Raw genomic sequence first — 17,673 nt, 5'->3', positions numbered from 1 at the left:
TAATTATGTTGCTTATAGGCTATTAGGCACTTTTTGCACTTAAATTGGTTTATTCTTACTGTTGACATTGAGAATGATGCATGTGTTTTTCCGAGGGTTAAAGTAGGCTTGCTGTTTTGACAATTTCTACATGGACATTTTAGTCGTGGTTGCTAATTCTCTATAATGTATTTGCCCCTGTTTTTCCTGGAAATCGATTTATTTTTATTTATTTTATCATCATTATTTTAAGAAGATAAAAATGGTACTTACAAACATTGACATGCAGTAAAATTCTATCACATCATTATGGCAATTAAAGTCACCATGCATGAAAACAAAATGGAAGTTTGTTGGCTTTTAGTATGAATATATGCACATGCGGGCAAAATGAGTCACAATGAGCACATTTTCAAAAGAGTTATTATTATTTTCACATTCTTTAAAACCTTAAAAATTATGTAGGCAAAGTAAATTTTGAGATTTTTTTTTAAGGTAAGGTCATGGGTAAGGTTTTTTGAATGTTCCAAAAGAAAATCACCTAACAACCATTCCTTAAAATTCCTGGTAATAACACCAAATTTGGTACAAGCCAAATCAAAACCTTTTAACTGGCTCTGCGCCAACAGAAGTGTGAAAGAACATTTGCCATTTGCCAGAATTTGCCAGTTGATCATGTAATGCACGGAACTTTCTAATCACACCGATGTGATCGTACACTTCAGGAATCATGCAGCCTAGACTGATCACACCGGTGTGATCGTATGTGTCAAAGGGTCAATGAAACACACAGCCTATATTAAGATGTACTGTACCAGATCTAATAAAAGGGTCTTCAACTCGGGGTCTGAAACAGTACCTCAGGTGGTCTGCCAATTAATGTTTGATCACATATAATTTTTTGTTAAAAAAAATAAAACATGGGTAAAAAACATCACAAAGTCTAATTTAAATATAAGAACAAAAGCAAGAGCACCCTCAAATGATTCTGTAATATAATATTATTGGCGAAACAGGTTTGGCAAACACTCCATTGCGCTCTGGACAATGTGAAATGTTCTGATTTACAGCGTGTTTTTTTCAGCAGTGAGAAATGCAGCCAATCACAGACATGTTTGTTGTTTCTCTTGAATGTAATGTCCAATCAGAGGTGTTTAAATTTGAATTCAATCCTCTCATTGTTAAAAATGCCAGTTTTTGTTCAGTGCTAAGTTCTCTTTCTAATCCTCTCATCATTAACAAAGAAAGACACAATGTAAGAGAATCATTATGCAGTAGACAACTTTATTGAGTTTAATGGAACATTGTGAGATCATGAACTGAGTTGAGTAACAGATTTTAGTGATTGTAAAATGAGCGATCTTTTGCACTTTCAAGGCGATATAGTTTTAATCCATTGAAAAAAAAAACTATTGTTTTTATGCTGGTAAGAGGACCGATGGCCAATTGTACTCTGAAAGTTTTGGAATGCATTCATATAAAAGCAGGATTTACTCTTGTGATGCATTTACTCGTGTGTTCGTGATGCAGCATGTCAGATCACATAGGTATGGCATGTATTTTGTGGATGTTTGCTAACATTCGATTCCAAATGAGTTTATAGCCTGTTGCACGGTTAACATGGCTAAAGCTACACACTGTTCGAGAGACTAAATAAGAATGTGTTTATTCCTTTGTGTTCAGTAAAACAAAGAAACTTATACAAGTTTGGAACAACTTGAGAGTGAGTAAATGATTTGTTCCACAAGCACCATGGAGAATCAAGCAGAGAAAATCACAATTTTAATGGACAAGGGAAAAGTACTCTTCTCAGAAAATGTAAAAATAAAGATACTTTTATATGTTTAATTGCTATTTGGAGTATTGGGATCATTAGACATTGGCTTAATCAACGAAATTTTGTGAAAACCTTGATTTACATTTTTCATTTCCGCATGTAGCTCACATCTGCCGGTAGCACGTATTTAGGCCAGGCGCATTCTGACTCATTTTGCCAGCACAGGTCACATATTTTAGCCTTACCTTAATGTATAAGCTAGTGTGCTCCAGAACAATGACAAAATTCCCATAGAAGATATAAGCATTCAAAACGTAGTCTCTCTCACTTCCGCCAATATGGATTAATGATTTGGATGACATCACTCTGCACTTCAGCTTCACATCAGATTTTCTGTCCAATCAAATACTGTCTAGAATCTAAAGCGTCCCGCCCCCTTACATTATAAATTAATGCTGAAGCTGTGGATGAAATTGGTCACATGTTCACCCATTTACTATTTTCTATATGGTGAACGGCACAGTGCACTGTTTAGGGGATAGGGAACAGTGTAATAGTAAATAAGACAGTGTAAATATGCATTCCATTGTTTCGCGATTCGACAAGCGAGTATAACATTTCATAACGTAACGCTGCAGTCCATCTAATACCATGATAGCAGTGGCTGAATGAACGCAAGATGCAGTGCACTGTAAAAATTGTTGATTTACTTTAAAGTTACCCGGTTGCCTTGAAATGTTAAGTTAATTGAAATTAAAAAAATTTAGTTAATATAATGAAGGAAATTGGTTTAATTAACAGAAACTCAAAATATTATGTTATCTGAACCACATTAATTACCTAAGATGATTTGACAAAAGAATTTTTTTTTTTTTTTTTTTTTTTTTTTTTTTTACAGTGGAGTGGAATGAAAAAAAAAAAAAAAAAAACATGCAGGTCATATTCCACATGAAGGATGAAGATCATGACCTGCAAAGCCGATTTAGCTCCATAACATAAACATTGTTGTATTTATATTTTCAACATTAGTTTGCAGTAAGGCTGTTTACTCTGATGTTAATGTTGAGGGACAATCTGCCCTGCAACGAAAACCACCAACCCACCCACCCACACACACATATGCATGTACCCTATACAATCAATAGCTTTAAAACCACAGAACATCTCACTCTGACTCAGTAACTTAGTTGGAAATTCTCAAAGTGCATGAAAGCATGTTTATTTGATTGCTGTAAACAAACAAACAAAAAATACACAGTATCTTCAAGAAATGTGCAATACAAAATGCTCAAAACTGAGAAATTATGCATTGCAGTGTATTTACATTTACAATTTGAATTTAATCACATTTATTCCACTTTATTTGTAATTTACATTTGTGATGTTCAACTGTTTCATACTAAGAAAGTCAATGGGATCCAAAACTACTTTGACCCCCTTTGACTTTAATTGTACGGACAAAAACACAGAGACGTTTATAAAAATATCTTCTTAGAAAGAAAGTCATACAAGTTTATAACGGTTCATTTTGAGTGAACTATACCTGTAAGAGAATGGAAAAAAATGTCTGTGTGTGTGACTGACATTTCCTCCATCTCTCACTTACACAAACCACATCCTTTGAAACTCTTGTTAATTCACGAAAAACCAAGAAAAACCATAATCCTATCACATTCTCAAAAAATGTTGTCTTTATAAAAACATATACAACAATACATTATACCTTTATTTTTTTCCTAAAACCATTTAAGCCAACATTAAACAAAATAAAAACAATAAGTAAAATACATAATTAGTCAATTTCATATTGTAGAAGAAAGAACATCTGGTTTTTCATGCATTTAACATTAAAATATTGAAATAATAAATAATATAAACCATTTAATATTAATAACAGGTTAGATTATATAATAATCCTTTCAGAAATATGTTTTAATATATTTTGAGTAAGACAAAACAAGCAACAAAATAAACTAAACTTCAGGTCAAATACTGAATAGACACCATGAGAATTGATAAACATAAATGAAAACGGCATGAGGTCAATCCATGCTACAAATGCTGAGTTCAGAGTCAAGAGGGCCCTCCTTTGCTGTCTCTAAAAATGTGCAAAAAAACATGTTTATCAGCCAGTTATTGCAGTTAGTTGGAGTGACAGTCACACAAGGTCAACCCTTCAGCTATATGAAATAAAAAAATAACCAACCGTTTATGCAAATAACTTTTATGATTTGAATGAAATGTTAATTTCCCAGGCTGATAACAATTAAAAAGTCTGTTATTATGCAAAGTATGGGCAAAACAACCATGAAAAATGAAAAGAAAAAATTCCATTCATTTATGTCATAAAATCTAAACGTACAATCTAAACTTATTCCAACTGCAATTTCTCTACAAGACATACGCACAGATAAAAATTCATAAATGAACAATGAAAATGTGCATCACAATTAATTATACTTTAACGACTAATATATGGTGCACAAATTGTATTCAAAAATCATGCATTCAAATCACATCAAAAATTGAAACACCAGGATTTTTTATATTTAGCTACTGAAAGCTTTTAAAGACTCGCACGTTTACAAGCTCAGACATGTCGACCTACAAGACAAAAACAGCCCTTATGGAAACTAACCACAATTTTAATTAAGTAACCACATAATTCCACCATATCTGCAGAAAAACGATGTACAGTATATGTTGATATACACAGTAGCTAAACTTTTACCATGACATTTGTTGTCAAATGTCATTTCAATGTCAAATGTTTCATTTGTTGTTCAATGATAATGAATTTTGTGAATATTTTATTTATAATGACAAAAGCAGTGTAGTTGTCAAGACTGCACCGGTCCTCTCTCACTGCTACGCTCCCTCACTCACACACTCTGGACTACATTTCCCAGCATCCCTCCTGGTTCTCACCTGCACTCATTCAGCCATCATCCACTCCTGTAACCAATCTTCACCTCATCTAGACACACATATAAGCACACACCTCGCCTGCCCTCACTGCCTGGTCTCAAGGCTCCAATGGGTTTCCAGCTTTTTTTTTTCTTTTTTCTTTTTTTTTCTTCTCCCTCTCCTTTCTCTCTTCTCCTTTCCCCCTCCCTCCCTCCCTCCCTCCCTCCCTCCTTCCTCTTCTCTTCTCTCTCTACTCCTTCATGTTTCCAGCTAGGGATTGAGAAATGAAGCCTCTTATCTCTAGTTGTTTCAGGAAAAATTTTCCATTTACTGATAATAAAATTAACATATTAACATGTTGCAATAAATTCAATGTAATAATAATAACTAAATGATTATCTAATTATTCTATATTCTTTATACTGCTTATATGGCAGAATATATGGTCATGTAGTAGACTTGAACTTCCATAAACCTGTAGAGTATAGTGGTCTGGGTGAAGCAATCACGTGACTGGAAAGAAAGAGAGGCTTCGTTTTTCGTTGATCACCTGTTTCTCTGAAAACAATACACACTTTGAAACTTCAGTGTCACATAATCTCCAGCGTCTCCAGTTCGTCTCCCTGTGTATTATAAGATTAGATTACCGCCATCAAGTCGAGGTGTGCGTGCATCCTCATGTCATCTCTCTCCTCATCCATGATCTCCACCATCAACGGCAAAAACAGTAAACTCTATTCCCATCCTGTTATCTTCACAAGCTACTGTATTACTTAGGCTAACTGTTTCACCATCTGCTGCAATAAAGTAGGTCTGAGTCTGATATCTCGTTTATAGTCATATAATTTATAATGTCAACAGAATATAAGCGTTACTCACTCACCCGCTGACTGCAAAACAAACAGGAACTATAATAACCGCTTATTATCATGTGATAGAAGAGACCAATGAAAAAGGAAAATAGGTAAAAAGAAAACAACCCTCGTATGTTATCCAGCCGCAGCTGATGTTCAACACACTTATTAATTTCAGGAGGAGCATTAATATAGCCTAATCATGCCCAAGTGTTTGGGTCATCGGTCTGACTTTTTGTTGTCCTAATATTACATTGTAGGGTAGACCAGGTACAGTTGGTTATAGGGTACAGTTGAAACACCTTAAATAACTTGCGTTCTCAACAAGTCTGATCTGTGAAATTTTCTTAGCACATGCATATTAGCGCCCTCTTCAATCGTGTGAAATTTTAAGTACATGCGCTTCTCCAGTCCGAAGATATTGGCGAAAGTTTTTTTCTAAGGTAATTTTTTCACTTCACCACGTCGCTTCCACATTGAATAGCTTCTCATCCTTACATGACTGTTAAAGTTAACTTACATTTTCGTAAACCTTATTTTGTGCTCTAAACACTGACATATTGCATGACTGTGTGTCATACAAGGTCATCGTAAAATCTAGAGAAATGTTTGTGGTGGTCAGCGGGGTACAGTTGAGACACATACCCACACCATAGAATCCTATTGTGGCCCATGCAGTTTAGTTGCACGATGTAAGATCTATTAAGATCTATTAATATATTAAAATTAATAGATTTCATCTGTTTTATTATTGCTGTTTGCAATTGTTCAATGTTTTTCAAAAAGTTTTGTTTTGTTTGTTTACAGGTCTGATCAACTCTCTCAAAAACACATTTTCTCATCAGATTTTTTTTAGTTATGTGCTGTCTTACTGAACTTTACCAGATAAACGAAGCTTTTCGAAACTTTGAATTAATTGAATCAATTGCTTCGGAAAATGATTCACTGTTTCGAAGAGTTCGAAACGCGTCACGCTGGTGACCCCTGCTGGTCAAAACAGTGAACATGCAACAAAAACTCAGACCATACTGAAAGTATAATGTATTCAGTGTAATTTACAAATCACCTAATAATTTGAAATGTCTGTATAAAAGGCTTTATAGGCATAACCATTGAAATTTAAACAGTTTTCGAAACAAGATAGACTAAAAAAAAAAACTCGTTTACTGAAATCACGTGACTTTTGCAGTTTGATACACGCTCCGCATCACTGGTTCAAAACGTTTCGAAACAAATAGTGTTTTGAAACGGCAATTTGAATTTGCTAGTTTTTAGAGGTCCTCAAATCTAACCACAGGCGCATTAAATAGATGTGTTAAAGGATTAGTTCACTTCAGAATTAAATTAAAAGTAATTTTCTGATTGTATTTTATGTATTAACATTACTTAATTTATTTTTATTATTATTATTATTTATTTTACTTTATGTATTTATTTATTTATTATTTTTCTTCTCTACTCTTAAGTCTACCAGGGGGTGGGATGGGTTTTAAATTTGGACAGTTGCTTTTTGTTTTTATACTGCTGTTCACAGAAGAAAATTCAATAAACAGTTGTTAACAAAAAAAAGTAATTTTCTGATAATTTACTCACCCAATGTCATCCAAGATGTTTGTCTTTCTTTCTTCAGTCGAATGAGATTATACAAAAAAGTATACATTTTGTAGTTAGTGAATAAATCTTTTGAATAAAATGAGTCTGAAGATGAACAAATACTTCACAGTGATCAACATGGTGGCATTTTATCCTCTTTAAAGCAATGATTTATTGTTGAAGCAAATACGCTAAAAGCATACAGATGAGATCTCAGGAGAGAAGTACAAGTGTCATAAGTCACAAGTGATGTAGCGAGTACTCCAAGATAGCAAACAAGTTAAATATAGATAAGGGTCTTACTCGCCTTTCGCCCTCTTTTAATTTGTCTAGAAATACTTTTAAACTTGCACAAAACAAGAAAATAAAGCAAGGGTGATACATAAACATGATATGAATCAGAAACTAGTTGAAGCATAATGCAATAATCAATAGACAATCAAACATGAAAGAAATGATAATGGAAATGAACAAGTATAAGCACACTAAATTATATAAAAAAGAGGGTATTAAATGCATAATAAAATAACAGTACTTGTTGTGTATTTTCTCATTCATCTCAACTCTTTAATTTAGTAAATATCTTAAAAATCTTTAAGTCATATTGTAATCACTGTGAACATGTGAAGTTCCTCTGATGTTGCTGAGGATCAGTAGTTTAAAGTCCAGTGTGTTCAGATCTGATGTTTCTGAAGGTCAGAGATCCAGTTTGACTGTCCATCTGGAGTCTGGTTTTGAATTTCACATTACTGTTATGAATATTAATGAGGAGATGATCAGTGGTGTCAGATCTGAAGACGGTAGATGACCTCTGTGTATTCTGACAGCCTTTTCTGATCTACAAACACAAACACATGAAGAATTTAAGTGTCTTTAACATCAGGTGCTGTTTCTAATATTCCAAACTGAAATATAATTTATTTTATGTTAGTCCTATATAATACATTTAACTATTAAAATGTTCTGCAATCCAATTTAGGCTCTAGTTGTCAAACTAACTTGCATAAAAAGTGTTTTTGGTCTTGTCAGTTTGTAATAATAGTAATACTTGCCCTCTGTTTTTTCTTGGCTGTATTTCCGGCAGCAACAGTAAAACACACATGCAGAAATGAGCAGCAGCAGCAGCAGCACACTAACTACTGTTATAATGAGCATGAAATATAAAAGCTGGGTATACATTCCTGTAATAAAGTGAAAATTGTAAATTCAGTCAGACTTCATATACAGTGTGAACTGCACATTTAGAAAGAAAATATGTTGAAAATGTTGCTGCTGACGTACTTGAACAATACCAACAGAGTTCAGAGATATCCAGATGTTGAGTCTGGTTTCTGATGGGATTGTTGATCACACAGCTGTAGGTGTTTTTATCCTGATATTCCACCTCCAGAGGTAGAGAGAGACTGATGCTGAGATCAGACACACTGATGCTGGACAATAAACTGTTTCCTTTGTACCAGGAGAGAGTCACATGACCCACATTCACAGCTGAACATGATGGAGTATTTTATCCATCCTATAGAAAACAATTGTAGAATTAGTTTGCTTACTATAAAAGCTAGAAGTGTTGTGAGGCCCTCTTGGCCTTTGTAACTGTAAGGGTCAAACAAGTTTACTTGAATAAAATTTGTTGGTAATTTTCCACCAGACAACAGGTGGCTGTGAAATGAACAAGACCATCAGTAAAGGGTGTCACGTGAAGGCCTCTTGCCTCCGGGGAGTGTTGACTGTTTTGATACAATGTTTCATTTGGCCAATGGGAAAAGAGTTGACCATCAATTGGCAGAAGGCCATGAGAAATGAAGTCAAAAGATGTACAGTAGCTGGAAGCTGGTCACCCTTACTAAGAAAATTCTCTTACATAAGCAACACCTGCAATTATATTAGTGAAGTGTCTATGGCAGAAAGGTCGGGGAGTACATGGGAAGGAGGTGTGAGGGGAGAGCACGTGTAAGTGAGAATATGGGAAAATGTAAGAGCGAATATTACCAGCCAATGATATTAATTTGGTGTGTTTTTAAGAGATAAGAAAAATCTATAAACTGTGCCCCAGCTAAGGGAGCCTCAGATGCGGAGCTGGCATCTCACTTTGTTGCTTGACAATAAAGTTAAATACTTCTGAGACCTGGAACTTTGACTCTGTGAGTTTTCTGAGACCTGAAACTTCAACTCTGCGAGTTTTTCTTCGAGACCAGATCTGAAGGGACAAAGAAACATCTTATTTTTTTATATTATATTATATTTTTACAGTGTAGACACTATAAATCTAGTATCATTTCTTAGATTTATTATTTATGAAGTATCTGAAGATTTTTAATAATTGCAGATCAATAAATGGAAAAATATGCACAGATGTGTCACATTAACTTCAAGATATTAAAGAAGAGAATCTGAAGCGTTTATTTTCAAAGTTATAATGGATTTCTAAAAATCCATTATAAAAAAGAAAAATCGTAAAAGAGTAACACAGAAAGGCAGGTTTCCTGACACAATTCCTTTTAGATTCTCTCCTTACAAACAGTACCAAATTAAAATAATTCAATTATTTTTATAAATTAAACAATTAAAATATGACATAAAATAACAATTCATTGTGCAGTAAATAACAATTATCATAAGACATATTTTTCTTTGCCGAACACTAAACTACATCAGAGAACAAGTACAAATTTATTCACTTTACTCACCATACACAGTAACACTGAATCTCTTGTATGAAGTTCCTCTGTCACTGCGGATCTGTAGTTTATAAAATCCAGAGTGTTCAGATCTGATGTTTCTGATGGTCAGAGATCCAGTTTGACTGTCTATCTGGAGTCTGTCTCCGAATATCTCATTACTGTTATACATATCATTGATCTGCTTATATATTTCAGCTATACGAGTCTCTTGAGGTCCAAACATCCACAGTATCTGATCATCTCTCTGTATTTCAGTAAGATCAGTGTTTAGAGTGACAGAATCTCCCTCCATCACTGACACTGACTTCACTGCATCTGTACCCACTGAACAAATTACGTCCAGAAGATGTCTTTTTGAGGTCTTGGCTCAGGTTGAAAAGACATCCACTGAGGGGCCAGAATGAAAGTTTTTATGATGTCTTTTTTTGACGTCTTCTGAACATCCAATATAGACAAACAAGCAGAATCGCCAAAGGAGAAAATCACAATTTTTAAGCGACCATCATGGAGATGAGTGTTTGCTTTAGTTGAGCTCTTGACCCTTGACTATTTAATATTAGATTTTGTTTGGGCAGTTGTAACTGAGTTGTAACAGCCAGACAAGCAAAGAGAAAAGATGATCAGGTGTTGGTTATGTTTTCACGTAATCATTATTTGATCTGAATCACTGAACTCATTTAGAGCCCAATCTCTGAGTTAGATTTACATTATTGATTACAGCAGAACTGTGATTCTACAGCACAAGATCAGCTTTTACAATATAATCTGAAGGATTTCACATAAGGTGTTCTGATAAAAAAAAAAAAAAAAAAAAAAAAAAAAAAATCTTTTAGGCACACACATACGTCAAGAACTATAAATGAGTTCGGTGATTCAGATCAAATAATGATTATGTGAAAACATAACCAACACCACCTGATCATCTTTTAACTTTGCTTGTCTGACTGTTACAACTCAGTTACAACTGTCCAAACAAAATCGAATATTAAATAGTCAAGGGTCAAGAGCTAAACTAAAGCAAACACTCATCTCCATGATGGTCGCTTAAAATTTGTGATTTTCTCCTTTGGCGATTCTGCTTGTTTGTCTATATTGGATGTTCAGAAGATGTCAAAAAAAGATGTCATAAAAACTTTAATTCTGGCCCCTCAGTGGACGCCTTTTCAACCTGAGCCAAGATCTCAAAAAGAAATAATTTGTTCAGTGGGTATCACCAAACACACCTGAAAATATAATATTTCCAGGCAAAGACTTTATAGAATCTCATTTCCTGGAGTTTAATCATAAAAGGTAAAGCATGCATTTTTATCTCTTGTGGAAATGAATTTGTGTTCAAATAAATGCTCCACATTTGCTGATTAAAAGTATGAAGAGTTTCTCACCGCTCAGGACAAACAGGATCAGAGCGCACAGATGAGAGGACATTGTGACAGAAACAAACGTCCAGACGAGAGTCACTTCAGACACAGAAGAGCGACTTCCTGATTAGAAAGTTCAGCTATTTCTCAAGTCTAGATTACTAAACGAAAAGCCAACGGGTTTTAATCATCTTTGATCTCAGTCTGCACTCTGCTGACTAAGTTTAATGTATTCTTTATCTTCCTCTTAATATTTCAGAAACTCAGACAAAAAATTGTTCTTTCACAACATCATTCTGAATGGAAAAACTCTTATTTCAGTTTATTTCTGAGTCTATAAGAGGTTCTTAGCAGGTTTGGTTGTGGTTGTGAGAATAAAAGGCACATCTCACTCTCATGAACAAAAATACACATCGTCTAACATCAGCTGAACATCCGGCCAGAACATTAAACCACATGCGTTCAGTTTAGACGCTGCATTTACTGACCTCAATAACACAAAATGATGACAAAACATGCTGTTTAACATGTGCTGGAGCAAACAACTTCATGATTAGTCTCTTTCAAATGTCTTCTTTACGCAATAAGTGGTTGGAATAAAACAGGTTCATCTTCTAAATGAGAAAATATTGGCTAAACTTTAAATAACTTTCAATTAAAACACCATAAAACACCCACATGAGAAATCAAAGGTTTATTGAGTTAATTTTATGTCTATGACACAGTTTAAGTACAATTTTAGTAGGCACATACATCTAATGGCACCAAATTACATGATGAACATGTTTAATTTCATTATATCAAATGCATTTTACACTTTTATGATAATGTATAAATCTTTTAACCTAAAACCCTTGTTAAACTGCATGATGTTTTTGGTGAAGTCAGTGTTGAATGAGGATGATCAGTGTGTCAGATCTGAAGACGGTAGATGATCTCTGTGTATTCTGACAGCCTTTTCTGATCTACAAACACAAATATGGAGATTTTCAGTGTTTTTAACATCAGGTGCTGCTTTCTGACATTTCACACTGATCTCATATATTATAAATTATTATACGCATACTTTCATTTTAAGACTTAAAATGTAAAAAATTAAATTTTGGATTTTTATTGTGAAACTAATTTGCATATAAAGAGTATTTTTTTGTTCTGTCAGTTGTAGTAATACTTGCCCTCTGGTTTTTCTGGGCTGCATTTCTTCCAGCAACAGTAAAACACACATGCAGAAATGAGCAGCAGCACACAAACTACTGTTATAATGCGCACGAAATTTAATGAATACGCTGTAATTTCTGTAATAAACAAAGAGAAAATTATTGATCCTTTCAGTCGGACTTCATCTAGAAAGTATGAACTGTGCATTTAAAAATATTAAAAAATATGTTAAAAGTGTTGCTGTTGACGTACCTGGACACGTCTGACAGAGATCAGTGATGTTGAGGTGTTTAGTCCGGTTGGTGAATGAATAAGACACCACACAGCTGTAGGAATCATCCAGACACTGAATCTCCAGAGGTAGAGAGAGACTGATGCTGAGATCAGACACACTGATGCTGGACAATAAACTGTTTCCTTTGTACCAGGAGAGAGTCACATGACCCACATTCACAGCTGAACACACCAATGAACAATTATAGTTTGATGAACTTTCTGATACTGAAGGGTATTTTAGTGAACCACTGATGACAGGAACAGAAGACCTAAGAAACATGAAAAAAAAAAACATTATTTTAGGATGAATCAGGTAATGAACAAAAAAGAGTAGCTGGCCACACACTGAATTCAATGAAGACTGGAAAAAATGAGGCATAATCTATGGCAAATTGATGCAGAGGTTTTTGATATAAAATAATAAAAATTATTTTAAATTGACCAAAAATTCTTCTTAAGCGATGCTTATTCCTGACACTAACATACTTCAATCATTCACATATTAGAACACAATAAAGAAATTATGATTTACTCACCATAGACAGCAATATTGAAACTCTTGTGTTTGATGTCTTTATTCATGATCTGTAGTTTATAAAGTCCAGAGTGTAATCTGTTGATGTTTGTGATGGTCAGAGATCCTGTCTGCTCATCTATCTGTAGTCTGTCTCTGAATCTCTCATTATTCTTTTTATAATCATATGTACAGATGATCTGTTATAGATTTCAGCCAGAGGTGGGTAATCCAGGGGTCAGAAAGTAAAAGTCCTGCCATATTTTTAATCCACCCACTGAAGCATTAATGAGATAAATAAGTGATTAATTGAGTGATGATTGAGCATTATTGAAGACACCTGATGATAACAAGCAGAATCACCAAAGGAGAAAAATCACATTTTTTAAGTTACCATCATCGAGGTCAGGGTTTGTTTTAGTTGAGCTCTTGACCCTTGACTTTTTAATATTAGATTTTGTTTGGGCAGTTTTAACTGCATTAAAACCAACCAGAAAAGCAAAGTTAAAAGATGATCAGGTGTTGGTTATGTTTTCACATAATCATTATTTGATCTGAATCACTGAACTCATTTAGAGCCCAATCTCTGAGTTAGATTTACATTATTGATTACAGCAGCACTGTGATTCTACAGCAGAAGATTAGCTTATACAATACAGAATTTTCTTTAAAAAAAGTTGTCTTTATCACAAAAAATATATATATATTTTAGGCACACACAGACATCAAGAATCAGCCTGTGAATCTCAACAACGGTGAAAAGCAACATATTCTGATCAACAGATCAACTCTGAACATTAGAAAACAAGCTACTAAAAAGTCACAGAAAAACAGCAAAATTTTAATAGTGAGAATAAAGAAAATTACTAAGACAATTCAGCTCATAATTTATTCATGCAGCAATGCATGATGGGAGGCATGGATGAATTTTGATTGGTGGCTCCCAGAATGCATTGCAACATGCTTTATGATGGTCACCACTGTTGAGATTCACAGGATGATTCTTGATGTCTGTGTGTTTAAATGAGTGCTTTTTTTTTTTTTTTTTTATCATCATCAGAACTCTAAAAAAAAAAAAAATTGTATTGATAAAGCTGATCTTGTGCTGTAGAATGACAGTGCTGCTGTAATCAATAATGTAAATCTAACTCAGAGTTTGGGCTCTAAATGAGTTCAGTGATTCAGATCAAATAATGATTATGCAAAAACATAACCAACACCACCTGATCATCTTTTAACTTTGCTTTTCTGGTTGGTTTTAATACAGTTAAAACTGCCCAAACAAAGGGTGCTTTCACACCTGCCTCATTTAGTTCGGTTGAATCGTACCAGAGTTCGTTTCCCCCTTTGGTGCGGTTCGTTTGGGCAGGTGTGAAAGCAGCAATCGCACTCGGGTGCGCACTAAAAGCGGACCAAACAAGCGTACCGAGACCTGCTTGAAGAGGTGGTCTCGGTACGCTTTCAAACGAACTCTGGAGCGGTTCGCTTGAGATGTGAAAGCAATCCGACCCAGTTAACGGACCAACGAACCAAATGACATCATAATTCATAATGGAAAATGCGATATAAAAAGCGGTAGTGTCATTTTTTACCACAGATGTAAACCAACGAGCGCCTCTGTTGTGTAATTGCACTTCTCCGTGTGAGAATGCTGTCCCGACAAAGCCTTTTTCCTGCTCTGCTTCATTATAAAATGTAGCCTATATAGTCTCTCTCGACACGCTGACAGGTTGCCTACTACACAGCGCTGGGAAACCAGAGACAGACCGAGAGAGAGAAAGAGCGCGCGTTTGAATTTGCCGCAGTATTAATATGAATGTAGTATATAATTTAACAGCGGGAAAGACGGCTACATTTATAAAGTGTTTGCGTGTGTCTCGACAGTTTCAAATAAAGCCACAATAATCTCATGGAGCGAACTTGTCAATCATTATTTTGATGGATGACGCAAAGAAAACTCTGACCAATAAGAGGGCAGTTTTACTCGCATGTGACTTGCCTAAACGCATTTTGGTACGCTTTGAAATGTTGCCATGTGAAAGCGAACCAAACCAAGAAGAAAATGCAACATTGTAACAAATTTAGTCCCTGTTTCGGACCAAAACAAGCGATCCATAAGTGTGAAAACACCCAAAATCTAATATTAAACAGTCAAGGGTCAAGAGCTCAACTAAAACAAACCCTGACCTCGATGATGGTAACTTAAAAATCTTGATTTTCTCCTTTGATGATTCTGCTTGTTATCATCAGGTGTCTTCAATAATGCTCAATCATCACTCAATTAATCACTTAATTATCTCATTAATGCTTCAGTGGGTAGAATAAAAATATGGCAGGACTTTTACTCTTTGACCCCTGGATTACCCACCTCTGATTTCAGCTATACGAGTCTCTGAACTGTTCAGTCTAAATGTCCACACTATGAGATCATCTCTCAGTATTTCAGTAACATCAGTGTTTAGAGTGACAGAATCTCCTTCCATCACTGATATCATCTCTGTTTCATCAGAAACACCTGGAACAAAACAGTCAAAAACAACAAATCACAGATTATTGTTTTGTAAAATAACAAAAACAACAGCAACAACAAAAACTTTAATCACTGGAATTGTATTGTGATCATCTATAAGGATCATGATGATGTGAACTTAAAGTGTGCTCTTTGTTATGAATGGCCATTTTTAAAAGAGCACCTGTAGGATGCATTGCTGCTGATGATCTGTTTTTCAAGGTCAGAGGATTTCTCGAGGGCCTGATTAGATAAGATTAGATAGATAAGACTAGAGTCCTTTTCTTTCCTCTGACACTTTAGAAACATCCTGTAACAGTTCAAATTCATCTAGCTAGATAGATTGATATGGAATTGTGCAGTTCAAGTCAAAAATCTAGACATGTTTGATGAGTTTCATTATAAACTTTCAAAACAAAATTAATATAAATAAGAGTGAGCTGAGCTGTTACTGTATTTGTGAAAGGGGCCAATGACTGGTGTTGTGTTTTTATTATAAAATTATGTAAAACATTGCTGCTTAAAAACAAATAACTTTGCTCAGTTTTTACTGTAATAATATGGACAAAACAGATTTGGCAAAAACTCGTATTTGTGTATTTGCGTATTTGTGTTTGTGCTCTGGAGAACATCACATGTTTCTAATTATGTGTTTTTGGAGCGGTAAACAATGTAGACACTCACAGACATGTTTGTTGATCAGTAGGAAATCAGGGATGTCTAATTTAGTCAGAATACACTGACCTGTCAAAACACTGTGTTTCTTTGTCAGTGCAGAGTTGTGCACACTCGCAAATCCTATCATGACATGATGTAAGTAAGAGATTCATTGTGTAGTGTAGACAACGTCATTGATTATAACAGCGTTTTACTGATTATAATGGGAGCAGGTCTTTGCGTGCATTTTAGGCTATATAGTTAATTCAGAATTTGAATAAAAGTTTTGCTTTTTATGCTGCTAAGAGGACCACTGGCCAGTTACACACTTTCAGAAGTTTCAGAAGTGACATGCATGCGGGATTCTTTCTCAAAATTGCAATGATTGACAGACATAGTAATAAACATATGGACTGAAAAATATGACATGTCAAAATAGATACGCACTGAGCAAAGTAAATGCAGACTAATAGATTAATAGAAAAATATTTTTCTAAAAAATCAATATTTATCAATATTTTTGAAATTCAATTCCAATTATTTGTAAAAGTTATAATGTGTAAATACAGCATCCTCACTAATTTCAGAAGAACCAACAGTATCTGATTCTGGACCAGGTCTGCCCATAACTATAACTCACTGACCTGCCTGTGTTCACAGTGCAAGATGAGTGGGAGAGAGGAATGGGGATCAATTGAGAGATGGTATTAACATTAAGGTGCATGACATCTTACGCACATGCCGCTGTGCTTAGGGGCACATCTGAACATCCGGTTATCATTGGCATGTGCCAGCGGATGTGCAACTAAAAATTGTGACATTGTGTCGTGTGAAACTGACATTGTTGCGGAGCGTATGCTGTATGCTGTGGGACCTCCAATACACATGCCACTGTCTGCTGTGCATTATGTAGAGTAGATGGTCTATCATATGCACTTAACAGCAGAATGACATTTAATTATTAAGTTGCTTTCAAACATAGGGTTATTATTTTTTTCCTTCTTTTTTTACAACAACTATTAGGTTTCTTTATTTTTAATATGCCCCATGGCCCCTTGTGCATTTTATTGTTTATATTTATTAGTGTAATTAGTGTAATTTTCTTTATACATTTATATTTAAATACACATTGTAAATACACATTTGTTTTTATAACTCCACATTGACAGTTCAGCTGTGTCATTTGGAATTATAAAAGAATATATTTAGATTGGTGGCCACAACTGAAAAAAAAAAAAAAAAATTCTAATTAAAGTGGTACGAACTAGATATGTGCCACCAAATTGACATTTACCAATCAGGTATTACACACATTGTAAACTTGCCTTAGAGAAAATGCCACATCATTCTGAAATTAATGATCAAATCTGGCACCAACCATTCAGAAGTGGACCTTGACACTGCTCTTCA

The 17,673-nt window shown here is 34.7% G+C and overlaps 1 protein-coding gene and 1 long non-coding RNA gene across 2 annotated transcripts in view; both read right to left on the bottom strand.

Moving 5' to 3' along the window:
- LOC125263588 overlaps positions 1-11,497 on the bottom strand; it is a 378,279-nt gene extending 366,782 nt beyond the window's left edge. Inside the window, exon 1 of the mRNA XM_048182645.1 lies at positions 11,174-11,497. Within this exon, the coding sequence (XP_048038602.1) occupies positions 11,174-11,216 (43 nt within the window). The 5' untranslated portion in view covers positions 11,217-11,497. The remainder of the gene's footprint in view (positions 1-11,173) is intronic.
- Positions 8,163-10,174, bottom strand: LOC125263610. The gene is made up of 3 exons (XR_007183859.1): positions 9,798-10,174; positions 8,392-9,307; positions 8,163-8,291 (listed from the first exon to the last, which is right to left on the bottom strand). It is a non-coding gene; the product is annotated as an uncharacterized LOC125263610 (long non-coding RNA).
- Positions 11,498-17,673: the final 6,176 nt, after the last annotated feature.

The sequence above is a fragment of the Megalobrama amblycephala genome, linkage group LG2 (assembly GCF_018812025.1).
Source record: "Megalobrama amblycephala isolate DHTTF-2021 linkage group LG2, ASM1881202v1, whole genome shotgun sequence".
Lineage (NCBI taxonomy): Eukaryota > Metazoa > Chordata > Actinopteri > Cypriniformes > Xenocyprididae > Megalobrama > Megalobrama amblycephala.
The sequence above is the reverse complement of the archived record's forward strand: the minus strand, read 5'-3'. Positions and strand labels throughout refer to the sequence as shown.